This window comes from Hydra vulgaris, chromosome 05 (assembly GCF_038396675.1).
Source record: "Hydra vulgaris chromosome 05, alternate assembly HydraT2T_AEP".
NCBI classification, from domain to species: domain Eukaryota; kingdom Metazoa; phylum Cnidaria; class Hydrozoa; order Anthoathecata; family Hydridae; genus Hydra; species Hydra vulgaris.
In genome coordinates, this window is record NC_088924.1 from 29,737,501 (window position 1) to 29,752,829 (window position 15,329).

The 15,329-nt window shown below is 24.9% G+C and overlaps 1 protein-coding gene across 3 annotated transcripts; it reads left to right on the forward strand.

Moving 5' to 3' along the window:
• Positions 1-1,132: 1,132 nt before the first annotated feature.
• Positions 1,133-14,586, forward strand: LOC136080771 (uncharacterized). Of its 3 annotated transcripts, XM_065797862.1 has the most exons (8): positions 1,133-1,260; positions 2,313-2,417; positions 11,090-11,137; positions 11,415-11,468; positions 11,985-12,065; positions 12,836-12,955; positions 13,227-14,360; positions 14,446-14,586. In XM_065797862.1, exons 1-7 carry the CDS (start codon positions 1,230-1,232, stop codon positions 13,364-13,366), a joined length of 579 nt encoding a protein of 192 aa, XP_065653934.1. In that variant the 5' UTR covers positions 1,133-1,229; the 3' UTR covers positions 13,367-14,360; positions 14,446-14,586. The 3 variants fall into 3 exon arrangements, with proteins under 3 accessions (XP_065653934.1, XP_065653935.1, XP_065653936.1); XM_065797863.1 differs by lacking the exon at positions 11,415-11,468; XM_065797864.1 differs by lacking the exons at positions 11,090-11,137; positions 11,415-11,468.
• The last annotated feature ends 743 nt before the right edge of the window (positions 14,587-15,329 follow it).

The window sequence follows — 15,329 nt, forward strand, 5'->3', positions numbered from 1 at the left end:
ATATTTGGATCTGGTAGAGCGGTTCCTTGTGAACCTCTTTTACGTGTAATTGGTGCCCTGAATATTTTCAAACTTAATATCCATCTTGTTCTACTGTTCATGTATAAAACAAAATACGGACTGTCCCCCAAATTATTTGAAACTTATTTTAAAGTAATACACCATAAATATGCCACAAGATTTTCCGCTAACAACTTTGTTATACCAAAATCTTATTCTAAACAAGTTTCTTATTCAATTCAGAATCGCGGACCACTTTTGTGGAAAAGATTTCCAAACATTGTTTCCGGAAAAAAAAAATCTCTTCATCAGTTTAAAACTGATTCAAAACAGTTTTTTTTAAACGCAGATTTTGATTTATATTATTATAAGTCTTTCTTTTAAAAATAGATCAGATATATAATTTAAAAACTGAAAAACAAGTTAATTATTCGTATTTTCGTAATTATTCGAAAGAAAAAAAAAAAAAAAAAAAGGTTAAAATTTTTTGACTATAATCATTATCAAAAATCACATTTTCTCGCTTTTTATTTTATTTTTTGTGCGTATTTATATATATAAAGTTATTATATATTCACTTTTACTTTTACCTAATCTAGTCATGATATTTTACTTTATCTTTTATATATTTTACTTAAAATATATATAAAGTTTTATATATTAATTCTTACTTTTACTCAATCTATTTATGATATTATGTATTAAACGATATTTTACTTTATTTATTATATATCTTTTGTAAACATTCATTTAATTTTTCTTTTATGTTATATATTCTTGAAGCAACTTTGTAAAAATTATAAATTGTAACACGGTGCTTGGCGATAAGGCAAATTATGCCTTCTTCTTGCTCCGGCCATTAACTTAATTGTAAATTTATGGAAACTGTCAAATTTGTTAAACGGCAAAATAAAATAAAATAATAATAATAATGTAAATTCGGGGTTGTATATCTTGAAAAGTTTTATATGCAAATAAAAGCTGCGTTTCGGCTACACTCTCCTTAAAGGTAGTTTTTCAATGTCTAAACGCGTATGTAATTGAGTTATTATTGTTTCTATTAACAACTTAGAACTTAAACTTCTATAATACCCTAAAACAGTTAGTTTTAGATTAAAAACTGAGTCAGAGGTTTGTTTTTAAAAAATATACATGTTCAAAAAGCGAAGAAATTCGCTTTACGACGCTAATCAAATCGCAGCTAGAATTATATCTAAGTGCGCTATCACATGGCCGATCAAATGAAAGATAAGATCTTTTGTGAGTATAAATGCTTAATCAATCAATCAATATCAATAATTTATTTCTGAAATAAGATTTTACATTCAAGGATGTTTACAAATAGTAAATTTACTAATATAAAGTAAACACCTGCTAATGTCAGGGTTATATCTAATTCAAATAAATATAATGCTAATTTTCATAATATATAATAAAAATAATAAACTTTATAACATAAAAATAACGGTGTTAATAATAACTTTATAACATAAAAATAACAGTGTTAATAATACTACTAATAATTACAACAATAACAACAATAATAACAATAATAACAACAACAATAATAATAATAATTATAATATCAATAATAATGATAGTAGTAATAACAATAATAATAATAATAACAATATTAATATTAGTAATAATAGTTAAAAGTAGTTAATAATAGTAATGTAAATGTTTATAAAAATAACAATAAGCAATAGTAATGACAACAAAATATATAATAGAAATTAAAAAAAAAAAAATACTAAAGACAACAAAAATTGATTATAGAAATTATAAACATTAACTATATTTTTTTAATAAAAAGTAGAATAATCTAGTTTTAAAGGTTAAGAATGAATTGAGAGCTTTTAGTTCATAATTAAGGTTGTTCCAAGTTTTAATGCTTTGATATTTTATAGATTTATGCCCGTATTTATGAGAGCAGTGTTTAGAGACAGACAGGTTTAAATTACTATGAATAATTACTTAATATGAATTTATAGTTTTAATATTCATTATTACCATTCATACTGAAATCGATTTAAAGTATACGAAACTTATACAGTAATATTTTGTGTCTGACATTTCATGTCAAGCACATCAACATTATGTTAAGGTTCAAAAATGTCCACCTGTAAATATAATTTTTTTATAATTTGAATATAATTTGTTTATTATTAGGCTATTTATGTTATTTCACAAAATTTTATTTGATTGAGTGACAGATAATTAAATAAGAAAAAAAAAATAATAGGTATTTAAATATATTTTGTTTGATTTATTCATTGATCTTAAAGTTATAAATAAGTTATTTAATCTAGTGCGTAAAAGAGAAAAATGTCAACCAGAAAATGTTGCAAAGTACTATATTCAAAGAAAAATTGATCAAGAAGGTTTTCTCAAAGTTAAAATTAATGACTCTATAGGTAAAAATAGTTTTAAAATTATGTTTTAACATCATTGTCTCTACTTTTTTGACTTGTTATTATATATGTTATAATGGCTTGTTGTTAACTTTGTTATGGCTTGTTAACTATAATGGTTGAGTTTTTATAATGGTACTTGTTGAACACGAGTTGACTTTTTATAATGGCACTTTATCTTTTTAAATAATACTTGAGCAAACTTTTTTAGTAATGCTATATTTATATTATTAAATATATCATAAATAAATAAATCATTTACTATAATGTGCACCTAATGTTTTACTATTGGAGTCAGAGTCGTGATTTTGTATAGCGATTCCGACTCCACTAAAAATGTTACAACTTTGACTCTGACTTCGCAGCCCTGGTATATATTATAAGCAGTCAATCATTAAACCTTGAGGATCTTTTAGGTAAATTATAAACCTGTTTTAAAACTTACCTCGTGGTTTTTTTTTCAATTAACTCAAATAGGAATGTCAAAAGAAAATCGAGACGAAGCCTTTACTTATCCATTTATTGTTATTTATTATTTTTTTTGACTTCAGTCTTTAATTTCAGCTGTCTTAAAACTCTTCTATTTGGATGAAATATATTATAAAAGTATCTTTAAATAATTTAAATGATGCCTCAAGGTTTAGTTTCTTGTATATATATACAAGTTACTAAATATTGTTTTAAATTTCACATTAGGATTCTTTAGATATAAAATAAAACATCTGTATATAAATCTACATGATGACTTAAGGTTTGATTTATTCTTTCTTTATATATATTGTTTTAAAAGTCACCTCGAGTTTCTTTTGTTTGAGTTTTAGGGGTCGTCCAAAAAGAACATACGCTTTTTTTTGTCAATCCCCACACACACCCTCCCTTCCTCCCGCATTTTGCAATACGCTTTTTTAAGTACACACCACCTCCCTAAAAGTACCTACGCTTTTAACCTATTTATCTAACATTTTATGATATTTTTTTAAATTTAGAGTCGCCTTTCATATATAATCAACCCACTGCCCTCCCATCTCATATACACCATCTGCGGACCCCCTCTTCCCCTTCGAGCTTATGTACTTTATGGATGATCACTTACTATTAAAATGTCAATTAAAAAATCTAGAGGTTACCTTAAAGGTTAAAATCTCACCTTAAGGTTTAAATGTCACCTTAAGGTTTCTTTTATTGTTCCTTGTTATATATTGTTTTAAATTTTACATTAAGCTTTTTAGTTATAAAATAAAGTATTTTGAAAAAAATCTAGATGACGCTTTAAGGTTAAGTTTGTTTTTTCGTTTTTATATATGTTTTAAAAATTACCTCTCAGTTCTTTTGTTTTACTGAGCTTTACTATAATAATATATAATAGAAAAAATCTATAAGTTGCCTTAAGGTTTGTTTTATTGTTGCTTTCTAATTTTTATTTTAAAAATCATGTTATTTTTTTTTTTGTTTAGCTGAATTATATTTTAAAATATCTTCAAAAAGTCTATATGTCGCCTTAAGGTTTGCTTAATTGTTCCTTTTTATATATTGTGAATAGTTTTTTATTTTTTTTTACTTAGTTTTAAAAGTCACCTTAAGGTTTTTATGTTTGGCTGAATTATATTTTTAAAATATCTTCAAAAAGTCTATATGTCGCCTTAAGGTTTGCTTAATTGTTCCTTGTTATATATTGTCAATAGTTTTTTTTTTTTTTTACTTAGTTTTAAAAGACACTTAAGGGGTTTTTTTTATGGTTGAATTTCACCTTAAGGTTTTTATGTTTGGCTGAATTATATTTTAAAAAATCTTCAAAAAGTCTATATGTCGCCTTAAAGTTTGCTTAATTGTTTCTTGTTATTGAGAAAAAATTTTTTTGGCAGTTTTAAAAGTCACCTTTAGGTTTTTATGTTGGGCTGAATATTATTTTTTAATTTCTTTAAAAAGTCTGTCACCTTAGGGTCTGCTTAGTCGTTCCTTGTTATATTGTGAATAGTTTTTTTTTTTTTTTTTTAGTTTTTTTTTTACATAGTTTTAAAAGTCACCTTAAGGTTTTTTTGTATGGCTGAATTATACTTTAAAAATATTCTCAAAAAGTCTATATGTTGTTTAAAGGTGTTGTTAGATTGATCCTTGTTATTTATTTTAAATAATTATTTTTTAGTTAGTTTTAAAAGTCGCCTTAAAGTTTTTATGTTTGGCTGAATTATCTTTTAAAATATCTTCAAAAAGTCTATATGTTGCCTTGAAGTTTGCTTAATTGTTTCTTGTTATATATTGTGAAAAAATATTTTTGCTAGTTTTAAAAGTCACCTTAGGGTTTTTTTGTTTGGCTGAATTATATTTTTTCAATTTCTTAAATAAGTCTATATGTCACCTTAAGGTTTGCTTAATTGTTTCTTGTTATATGTTGTGATTGGTTGTTTTTTTTATTATTTAGTTTTAAAAGTCACCTTAAGGTTTTTATGTTTAGCTGAATTATATTTTAAAATATCTTCAAAAAGTCTATATCGTCGTTGGCCAGGTAATATCTCACTTGTGTAAAAAGCAAAATTTTACAGGAGACTGAAAAAACTATATATTTCAATGAAATGAGGTTTTAAAAGTAAGAGTAAAAAACAAATAACTAACAAATTATATTATAGTTTGTTAGTTATTTGTTTTTTACTCTTACTTTTAAAACCTCATTTCATTGAAATATATAGTTTTTTCAGTCTCCTGTAAAATTTTGCTTTTTACACAAGTGAGATATTACCTGGCCAACGACGATATGTCGCCTTAAAGTTTGCTTAATTGTTTCTTTTAATATATTGTGAAAAAAAATTTTTGTTAGTTTTAAAAGTCACCTTTAGGTTTTTATGTTTGGCTGAATATTATTTTTTAATTTCTTAAAAAGTTCTCTCAGTTCTTTTGCTTTACTATAAAAATATACAATTGAAAAAAAATCTATAAGTTGCCTTAAGGTTTGTTTTATTGTTGCTTTCTATTTTTCATTTTAAAATCATTTTAGATTTTTTTTGTTTGTTTGAATTATAGTTTTAAAGTATCTTTCAAAAGTCTATATTGCCTATAGAGTTTGCTTTATTGTTCCTTGTTATATACTGTTTTAAATTTATCTTAAGTTCTTTAGTATCAAAATAACATATTTCAAAAAAAACTAGATGACACCTTAAGATTTAGTTAATTCTTCCTTTTTTCTTTTTGTCACCTCAAGGTTCTCATGCTTTTACTGAATTTTACTATAGAAGTATCTGTATAAAAGTTTTCACCTTGAGTATTGTTTAAATGTTCTTTTTTATATATTGCTTCAAAAGTTACCTTATGGTTTTATTTGTTTTACCGAGTTTACTATTAAATAATCTAGAGGTTGCCTTAAGGTTTGTTTTATTGTTACTTTTTACTTCTTTTTTTTTTTAAATTCACCTTAAGGTTTTTTGTTTGGGCTGAATTATATTTTTAAAACATCTTTAGAGAGTCTATATGTCGCCATAAGGGATTTAGTTTGATGCAAAACTTTTTTTAATTATAAAATAAAGTATTTAAAAATAAATCTAGTGAATGCTTTAAGTTTTGGTTTATTCTTCTTTATACGTTATTCTAAAAGCCACTTTTTTTTTTAAATGGGTTTTACTATAGGAATATCTATATAAGTATCTAAATGTTGCCTTAAGGTTTGTTTTACTGCTCCTTTTTATATGTTGTTTTAAAAGTCAACTTAAATTTTTTTGTTTGTCTAAATTATATTTTAAAAATATCTGTAAAAGTAATTTAGATTTAACCAAGGGTTGTTTTTATTGTTTTCTTTAAAGTTTTGTTTAAAAGTCACCTTAAGGTGGATGTCAGCCAAAATTTAAAAAAAGCTGAATTTCTGCAAAAATTAATGCTACACTATTAAGTCTTTTAAATGGAATTAAAATCATGTATCAGGAATGAAAAAGAACTATATGGTGAGTAACTTGCATAAAAGCTATAAAATATTATAAACTGCTTTTACTACTGTTACCATGGAAACTAAATCAATAAAATCGATGTGAAATCAAATTAAATCTATAGAGAGACTGTGAAAAGGGCTATTTCAATAAAATATCCTAAATTGACCACTTTTTTTGAACTAAAATGACAACAACTGAAAAAGGATAAATTTGAAAGAGTGATTTTTGTTTCATGATAACAATTGCTCTGGCAACTTAGAAAAAACTGTTTTCAATGGTTAAGGAACCTGGGAGTCAAAGAATTTTATAAGGCTTTGTTAAATAATAGGTTTTTAGTTTGATGCAAAACTTTTTTAGACTTATATAGACCATATTGTTCTATGGACCATAATGTTGAAATTATGGTTGCTAAGGGTGTTGCTAAGATAAATATTTTGACTTGGATAAATTTATTAAAGAAAAAAAAAGTAAAAAAAAATATATAGAAGTATATATTTTTTATAATACAGAAATTTCTCTTTAAAAATACATATAAAAAATTTGATACATTACAAAAGTTTTTGTTAGCATCCAACTTAAGGTTTTTTTGTTTGGCTTAATTATGTTTTAAAAGTACCTGTTGAAATTTTTTTATTTATAAAATAAGGTTTTTTTTAAAAAATCTAGTAAACTTCTTAAGGTTTGGTTTTTTCTATCATTTTATATATTGATTTAAATTTTACCATTTTCTTTTTTAGCTATAAAAGTTTCTTTATTTTTAAAATAAATTTTTTTTTAAATAATCTAGATGACACTTAAGGTTTACTTTATCCTTCCTTTCATATATATATATATATTGTTTTAAAAATTTCCTCTCAGTTCTTTTGTTTTATTGAGTTTTATCTAGGGCTACTAGTTCGAACATGTTCAAGTTCGAACGTTCAAACTTTACACAAAAGATTCAATGTTCAAGTTCAAACTTTTTTCTCCTAATAGTTTGAACTTTTAAATTTTAAAATATGATGTCTTATCATTATTTTTTGTAAAACAAGCTGAAATATAAGTAAAAATTATAAATTTGAGTATTTTTGCTTTTTTTTTGTTTTGTGTTTGCCTGGAAACTCTGAAAATATAATCAAGTTTATATACCTGTAGCGCCATCGCATTTAAGTTAGGATCGGTTTTTTCCTATTAAAAAGTAGTTAAACTGTGACTGGTAATTTTTCACCATTTAACCACTGTTTATTTACGCTTGAAATTAAAATTATAAAGAGTTTTAAGTTCAAACAAGAATGGCTACTCAGCATTAGCACATCTAGAAGATTTGAAGTTTAGGAGTAATTTCATTTTTTGCAAAAAGCTGCAAGAAGCAAATGTGCCTCAACGCGCGCTATTACAAGGCACTTAAAAATAAACACAAAATAGAGTTTCTCAAATGTAATAACATTAATAAAAATTAAACTAGTAAAATAATAATTTAGTACATAAAAATGATATATTTGTTAAACCCAGGTCAGTTTAAGAACAAAATAAAAAGAAATAATATAGGTATTTTTTATTTAAAGAAATAATATAGATAGCAAATTAATCTTGTTCAAAGAATATTCCAGCTTAGAGAGATAGACTCGATATTAATAAAAAAGCCAAAAATGGTAACAATATTAGAAATTATAACTAAGAATTGACTGTAGCTAAAGAACCAAAAATGTTTTATTAAAATAAATGGTTTTCAAATGGTATGATCTTGTGAAAGGGCTCTCTAGCCTTAGATTGTTTTCGTATAGAAAAAGAAACTGGTTGCAGGATGATACCTTGCATTTACTTTTTATAAACAAATAAAAAGTCTTTATAAGTAAATAAACAGTTTTGTGTTTACTTGTACCCTTTTGTTTTCAATTTTAAATAAATAAAAACTATTTTAAAAAGTTTTAAAAAGTTCGAACTTTTTTCCTAAATAGTTCAAAAGTGTTTAAAATTTTTAAAAAAAGTTCAAATTGGCAGCCCTAGTTTTACTATAAAAATATACAATTGAAAAAAAATTTATAAGTTGCTTTAAGGTTTGTTTTATTGTTGCTTTCTATTTTTCATTTTAAAGTCACTTTAAATTTTTGTTTGGCTGAATTATATTTTTTAAATATCTTCAAAAAGTATATATTTTGCCTTATAGTTTTCTATATTGTTTTTGTTATAGTTTGTTTTAAACTTTACCTTAAGTTTCTTTAGATATAAAATAAAGTATTTTAAAAGAAATAGATGACACTTAAAATTTAGTTTATTCTTCCTTTTTATATATTGTTTTAAAAGTCACCTTTAGGTTTTTTTTGGTTTACTGAGTTTTACTATAAAAATATCTCTTAATAAATATGCAGGTTACCTTAAGGTTTGTTTTATTGTTGCTTTTTAATTTTTATTCTAATAGTCACCCTTGATTTTTTTGTTTGGTTGATTTATATTTTAAAATATCTTTAGAAGGTCTTGTCGCCCTTATGTTTGCTTTATTGTTCCTTGTTATATATTATAAGTCTTTATTCATAAATTAAAGTATTAAAATAAGTATCTAGATGACACTTATGTTTAGATTTTTTTTCATTTTTATAAATTGTTTTTAAAGTCACCTTAAGGCTGTTTTGTTTTTTTTACTGAGTTTTATTATAAAAATATCTTTAAAAAGTTTATAAGACACCTTAAGGTTTAGGTAATTATTCCTTGTTTTATATTGTTTTTAGTTTTGTTTTAAGATACTTTAGTTATTAAATAAAATATATTTAATAACTAAAAGAAATAAATAGATGACACCCTAAAATTTGTTTTTATGTTTCTTTTTGTATATTAATTTAAAATTCATTTTAAGGTTCTTTTGTTTGACTGAGTGTTATTATAAAAAAAGCTATAAAAAAATGCAGAGTTTGCCTTAAGGTATTGTCCATAAGTTACGCAACAAAAAATTTCATATTATAAAAAGTAAAAATAGCTAATTAAGTTTAATGAAAATCACAGTTTAAAATAAATTTGTTGTTACCTATTTAATATACTATCCCTTAAGGTTTGGCATGTGTTTTTTTTTATATTTTGGTTTAGAAGTCATTTAAAGGTTTTTTTTTTTTGACTGAGTTATATTATAAAAGTATTTGAAAAAAGTTTGAATGACACCTAAAGGTTTGGTTTATTGGTTTATTTTAGTTATAAAATAAAACATTTAAAAAAAATCTAAGTAATGCCTTAGAGTTAGATTCTTTATTCTTTGTTTTATATTGGTTTAAAATAAGTCACCTTATTTTAAAAAAAATATCAAGGTTGCGCTTTATGTTGTCTATTGTTGTTTGTTGTTACTTGTTGTTATTAGAGTTGCCTAAGTGTTAATTTTTTTCCATCAATTCGCATGAAATACTTTAAAGTCACATTAGCTTCTTGTGTTTAATTTAGTTATTTTGTTTTTAAGTATAATAAAAAAACCTGCATGGTTTGGTTTATTGTTATGGTTCATATATTTTTAAGTCTCTTCGTGATTTTTTTTTTTTTCTTTGTCGAGTTATATTTAAAATATTTTTAAAGAATCTAAATGGTGCCATATGGTTTGGTTTATTGTTTTTTGATACAAATGTATTTTAAACTTATTTTAAGGTTCTCCTATATTGCTGATTTATATTATTGTAGTATGTATAAAAAAATTTAAATGTTGCCTTAAGGTTTGGTTTGTTGTTTCTTTTTATATATTTATTTAAAAGTCATTCTAAGGTTCATTTGGCTGTTGTTTGGCTGATTTATATTATAAATACATCTATACAAATATCTAGATGATGGCTTTGATTCATTCTTTCTTGTTATATATTGTTTCAAATTCTTCAGATTGTTTTAGTCATCAAATAATATTGCTATAAAAACTTTAATTTAAGTTTAATTTGCTGTTCTTATTGTATATTGTTTTAAAAGTCACCTTAAGGTTCTTTAATTAGTTGAGTTATGTTATAAAATAATCTAAAAATTTAGATAAAGCCTTATGTTGCTAATTATTGAATCAAAAGTCATATTCATTGTTTCTATTTAATCTCTTTAAGTTTCATATAGAAATTTTGATGATATCTTATAGTTTTTTTGTTGTAATATCTTTAGTTAAGCAGCCCTCAAAATTAGGGCCTGTATTCTGCAATGCTGACCTAACTGCTGACCTCAAAGTGTTAGAGGTCAACAAAAAATTGCTGACCTCATTTTAATGTTTTATGGTTTGTGTTTTATGGTTTATGTTTTATTACCTTTGTATCAAAATTTTTTTGCCGACCAGATCCCGACTTATAAAAGATTGAGGTTGGCAAATTATTACCGACCTCTTTTTTCCTAATTTCCAGGGTTGGTTAAATAATATCTTCCCCTAATATTCCTAATGATTTTAGATCTTAAATATTGATTGATGGAGCCATAACCAAAGAGGTTAGGAAAAATGCTGGAATTCCTGATGAAAACCAATATATTTTTGCTAGTACCCAAAAAAGCATGAGCCATGCTAGTGGTTGGCATTGCATAAACGAAATATTAATTCGCTTAGATAAAAAAGGTGCAATTAATGCCACCCAAAATCGGCATCGTATTGCTACAATCTTGGCAAAGCTGGAGTTATCAGAAAAGGAAAAAACTTTAATTTATAATCACTTTGACATTCAGAAAGAATTAATCAAAATGTTTACCAAGCTGCTCCTGGATCCTTACAAATAAAAACAACAGGCAAAAGACTAAGAGATATTCAAGAAGTGAGCAAGGTTGATCCATTTAAGTCAAGTATTTCTAATTTAGCTGAACAAGAGATATGCACTATAAAGGAACATGTAATACCAGCTGATGGTGAGTAATGTTGATTGCTTTTTTAAAGTTAAATTTAATATAATAAAATTACTGTTTTATTGATTTTACTGTTTAATTGATTTTTACAGAATTTTTTTTTTACTTATTAGTTAAGTTAAAATCTAAAAATGATAGTAAACTGAATAGTGGTTTAAAAATTAAGCCAATCCTTGAGTTAAAGAAAGGTTTAATTGATTTTTTATTTGTTTACTTTTTTTGTATTAATTAAGGTAAGTTTTTTAATTATTATTTTTTTATATTATCATTTTTTCTAAAGTTATAGAAAGTGAAACTGGGAGAAAAAAGTATCCTAAAAGATCTTTCCATGAAGGCGAGGAATGTTGAGAGTTATAATTTCTTAATTTCCTAATAAAAAAAATTAATATGATGCTTAAGCTACCACAAACTTAGTTCATGCTTCAAAGTTTAATATTAAATATGTTTTCTAAACTTAAGTAACGCGATAGTAACCTGTGTTTTTAATTTATATTTAAATTTTAATAAAAACTTAAAGCAAAACAGGTTAACAAATAAGAGTTTAAAATCACAAAATAAATTTAGCCTAAATAAATATTGTATAAAGTAAAATAGATACAAAATAACATTGTTTTAACATGTTTAAAAGGTTAAAAAATTATTTTTGATGTTTTTACTTTGTAAAAATTTTTTGTTTTGTTTATGTTAAAGCCATTTTGAGTACATTTGATATGGTATAATTTTGTTGTTATTATTTTTATTATCTCAAGTTAAATACCGACTGTCGATACTGTCCTCTTTCACGTTTTTAATTGTCATTTTTTGGATTGTATAATTTGTCTCTGAGAGTTTAATAATTTCTCATTATTAGTTGATTTTACAAAGATATCTGTAAATGATAGTAAACTGGATGGTGCAATAAAGATAAAACAAGTGCTAAAACTTGAAAAAGGTTCAATTGCTTATATTTTATTTTTTACCTTTTAAAATAATGTACTTTTTTATTTAACCCTTGAACTATGTTTAAAGAAAATAAAAATATCCTAATTTTAAATTGAGGACGTCTTGTTGAAGCCAATACTGACATGGTTAGGTAAAACATCAAACGCCAGGGTCATCCATAAATTACATCACGCTCTAGGAGAGGGGTTAATGGCTCTGACTACTCATACGGAACTTGTTACTAAAGTGTCACGGTATTGTAAAAAGGGGGGCGGGGAGGTTTTCAAGGCGGTCGAAAATTGCGTTGCGTAATTTATGGACGAGCCCACTGGCAAACACTAGTCAAAGGCTTTATCAAACTTTTTTTTTAACTATATTTAAAGATTATATAATGCTTTTAAACAAATGCTTTTTAACTCTAGTTAAAGATTATATAATGCTTTTAAAGGCATTTTAATTTTTTGAAAGTAAATAATCAGAACTGTCATAAATAAATTAAGAGTTTTGAAACTGCAAATGCCATTATAATTGTCAATAATTTTTGATGTAGTTAAGCATTTGTAAATTTGTACATCGAACTTCAACTATATCCACTTTTATATATTCATGTTTTTTTCCCTTTTCCATCACTTCTAAGTGATGGAAAAGGAAAAAAATTCATGTTTTTTCCCCATATGAATTTTTGCCTTTCTCTGCTTATTAACTAAGCTTATTATTATTGCTTATTATGTCAAGGAAACGGAGAGTGGAAAATACTTTTCCTAATTTTATTTTATACAGAAAAAGCGATCAATAAAAAGAAAATTTTAACAGTTGAAAAAAAGTTATGGAATAAGACAAGTAAAGTTGCGTTTTATAAAGAATTTGCAGTTCACCTCGAAAAAAATCGTGGATATCCAGGTATTTCTTCCGTTTTTTTATAATGAAGTCTTTTATTTGCTTTTAAAGCGGTTTTCAGTTCACGCCCAGTGCAAGTGTAGACATCAAAACCATAACAAACTAGTTACACTGCTCTTTTCAACCTGTTAACGTCATTTACAAAAACACATTTATGGAAAAATTAATGCATAACCAGTTAAATCTTTTAAATTTTAACTTTTCGCTTGTAGAGATTTCGATTATTACTATTTTTTTTCTAAAAGTTAATAATTTAATCGTTTTGTTTTTTTAGGCCGTAAAGAAATGGAAGTATTTGCAAAAAAATTTAGTTTAGACCTCAAACAAATCAGAACTAGAATTGTTAATACACGACGAATTAAACAGAATTTTCGAAAGAAGACAGTTGCACTTATGGGAATTGACGAATGCTGAGAGGGCAATTTCTCGCTTAAAATCTTAGCGGTTTTTAAATCATTTTGTAAAATTATTTACAAACAACTAGATTGCTTTTATTACTTTTGCGGGCTGATTTGACGGAAGCCTGCTATCAAACAATTCAATGACATTTAGTATCAGTAAATCTGTAGATTGATACTCGTTGTTTTAGCTTATAAGTATAGTATAAACGTTTTCCTAAAAAGTCTTAACCTGCTATTTCTAATAAAATTTATGTGTCAAAACCGTAACATGGTGCCTACATGCGTCAGTTTAAACCCTGAGTATTTTGAACTTTTATTGTTTTTAAGCTTTGTGGTACTTCGAGTTTTTCTATAATAATGTATCAAAATTTTAGAAAATAATGAAAGAAAATTGTTATTATTTTGCAATATGCTTGGAATATAAGCAATAAACGAAGAAAATAAATATTTGTTAACTTAATCTCTATAAAAATTAATGTTTACATCTAAACAAAAATCTGTCACCTTACAGTCGATGTAGGGTTTTTTTTTCCTTTAGGCGACTTTAAAATATACAAAAAACCTTAAGGTGACAGCAAATTTATATAACTCGTATAACTTTTCCATTAAATATTGAATTAGCGAACTAGTAGCAGATTAATCATCATTAATGTCTTCCGAATCTATTGCGTTTTATTTAAAAAGAAAAAAGTTGAACATTTCCATTAGTCGCCTTAAGGTCGAAAATTTTTTACTGTTGCCTTTAGGCGCATCTAGGGTTATATATATATATATGTATATATATATGTGTATGTATATATATATATATGTATATGATTTATAAAACTCATAATAATATATGTTTACTCGGCATATATATAGGAAGCAGCACGAATATTTAAATACTTATATATTTAAATACGTACATATTTTGTAGACATATTTTCATATTTTCATACTCTTATATTTTTAATTTTTATAGCTATGGAAAAACGGTAATGAAACCTTTTCATCATCGTAAAATTATTGTGAGTTAAATATGCGTTTTTTATTGTAAAATATATGTTATTAAGTTGTTGAATTACATTAATATTATTATAAATTTCGTTATAGATACAGTTATGGTCATAAAAGATCAAGACAAATCTTATGGGTGCAATTATTCCACTGGCACCTGCGAAATTACGAAAAGAACTGACCATCGCTATTTATTGTATTTTTCTAAATGTTCTAGTTAAACAACTTCACACTTTATTATTTGTTATTTTTATTATTGTTTTATAAATAAGCGTCTTCGTTGCTTAGGCGACTAGTTAAATTAGATTTGTAGGGTTATTTTTTCAAGAATTATCTATGTTTAAGTAAAAATAGAATAACAATTATTTTTACATTTTTACTTTAACACACATATTTCTTGAAAAATAACTCTGCTAATATAAATATGAAATCTTTAAAACCTATATAATTCAATTAAACCTTAAATAAAAATATGAAATTAACTAAAAAAAAAACTATAAACTAAACTATTAACTAAAACTAGAAAGTAATACTTATTCGAGAAAAAAACCCTACTAATCCTGTTAAGAACTTAGTAAGTCGTATTAGTAAAACTTACTAAGTTCCGAGTATAAACCTTATTATTCCTACTAAGTTTCCTACTAAAACTTGCTAATCCTACTAAGTTTCCTACTAAAACTTGCTAATCCTACTAAGTTTCCTGCTAAAACTTGCTAATCCTACTAAGTTCCTAGTAAGTACTCGTCGGGAACTTACTAAGTTTTAGTAGAAAACTTATTAAGTACTTAACAGGATTAGCCGGGTTTTTTTCTCGGGTAAGTGTTGCTTCAAATATTTTTCCGTATTTTTGCGACGAACAAAACTCCTGTTTTTTTGTAAATAATTTCGAAATTTGGTTCATCACTAAAAATAATCATTTTCCATTGTTTCACTAAATAATTTATACGCTCTTTGCACCATTTTTTTGTCTTTAGCGATCG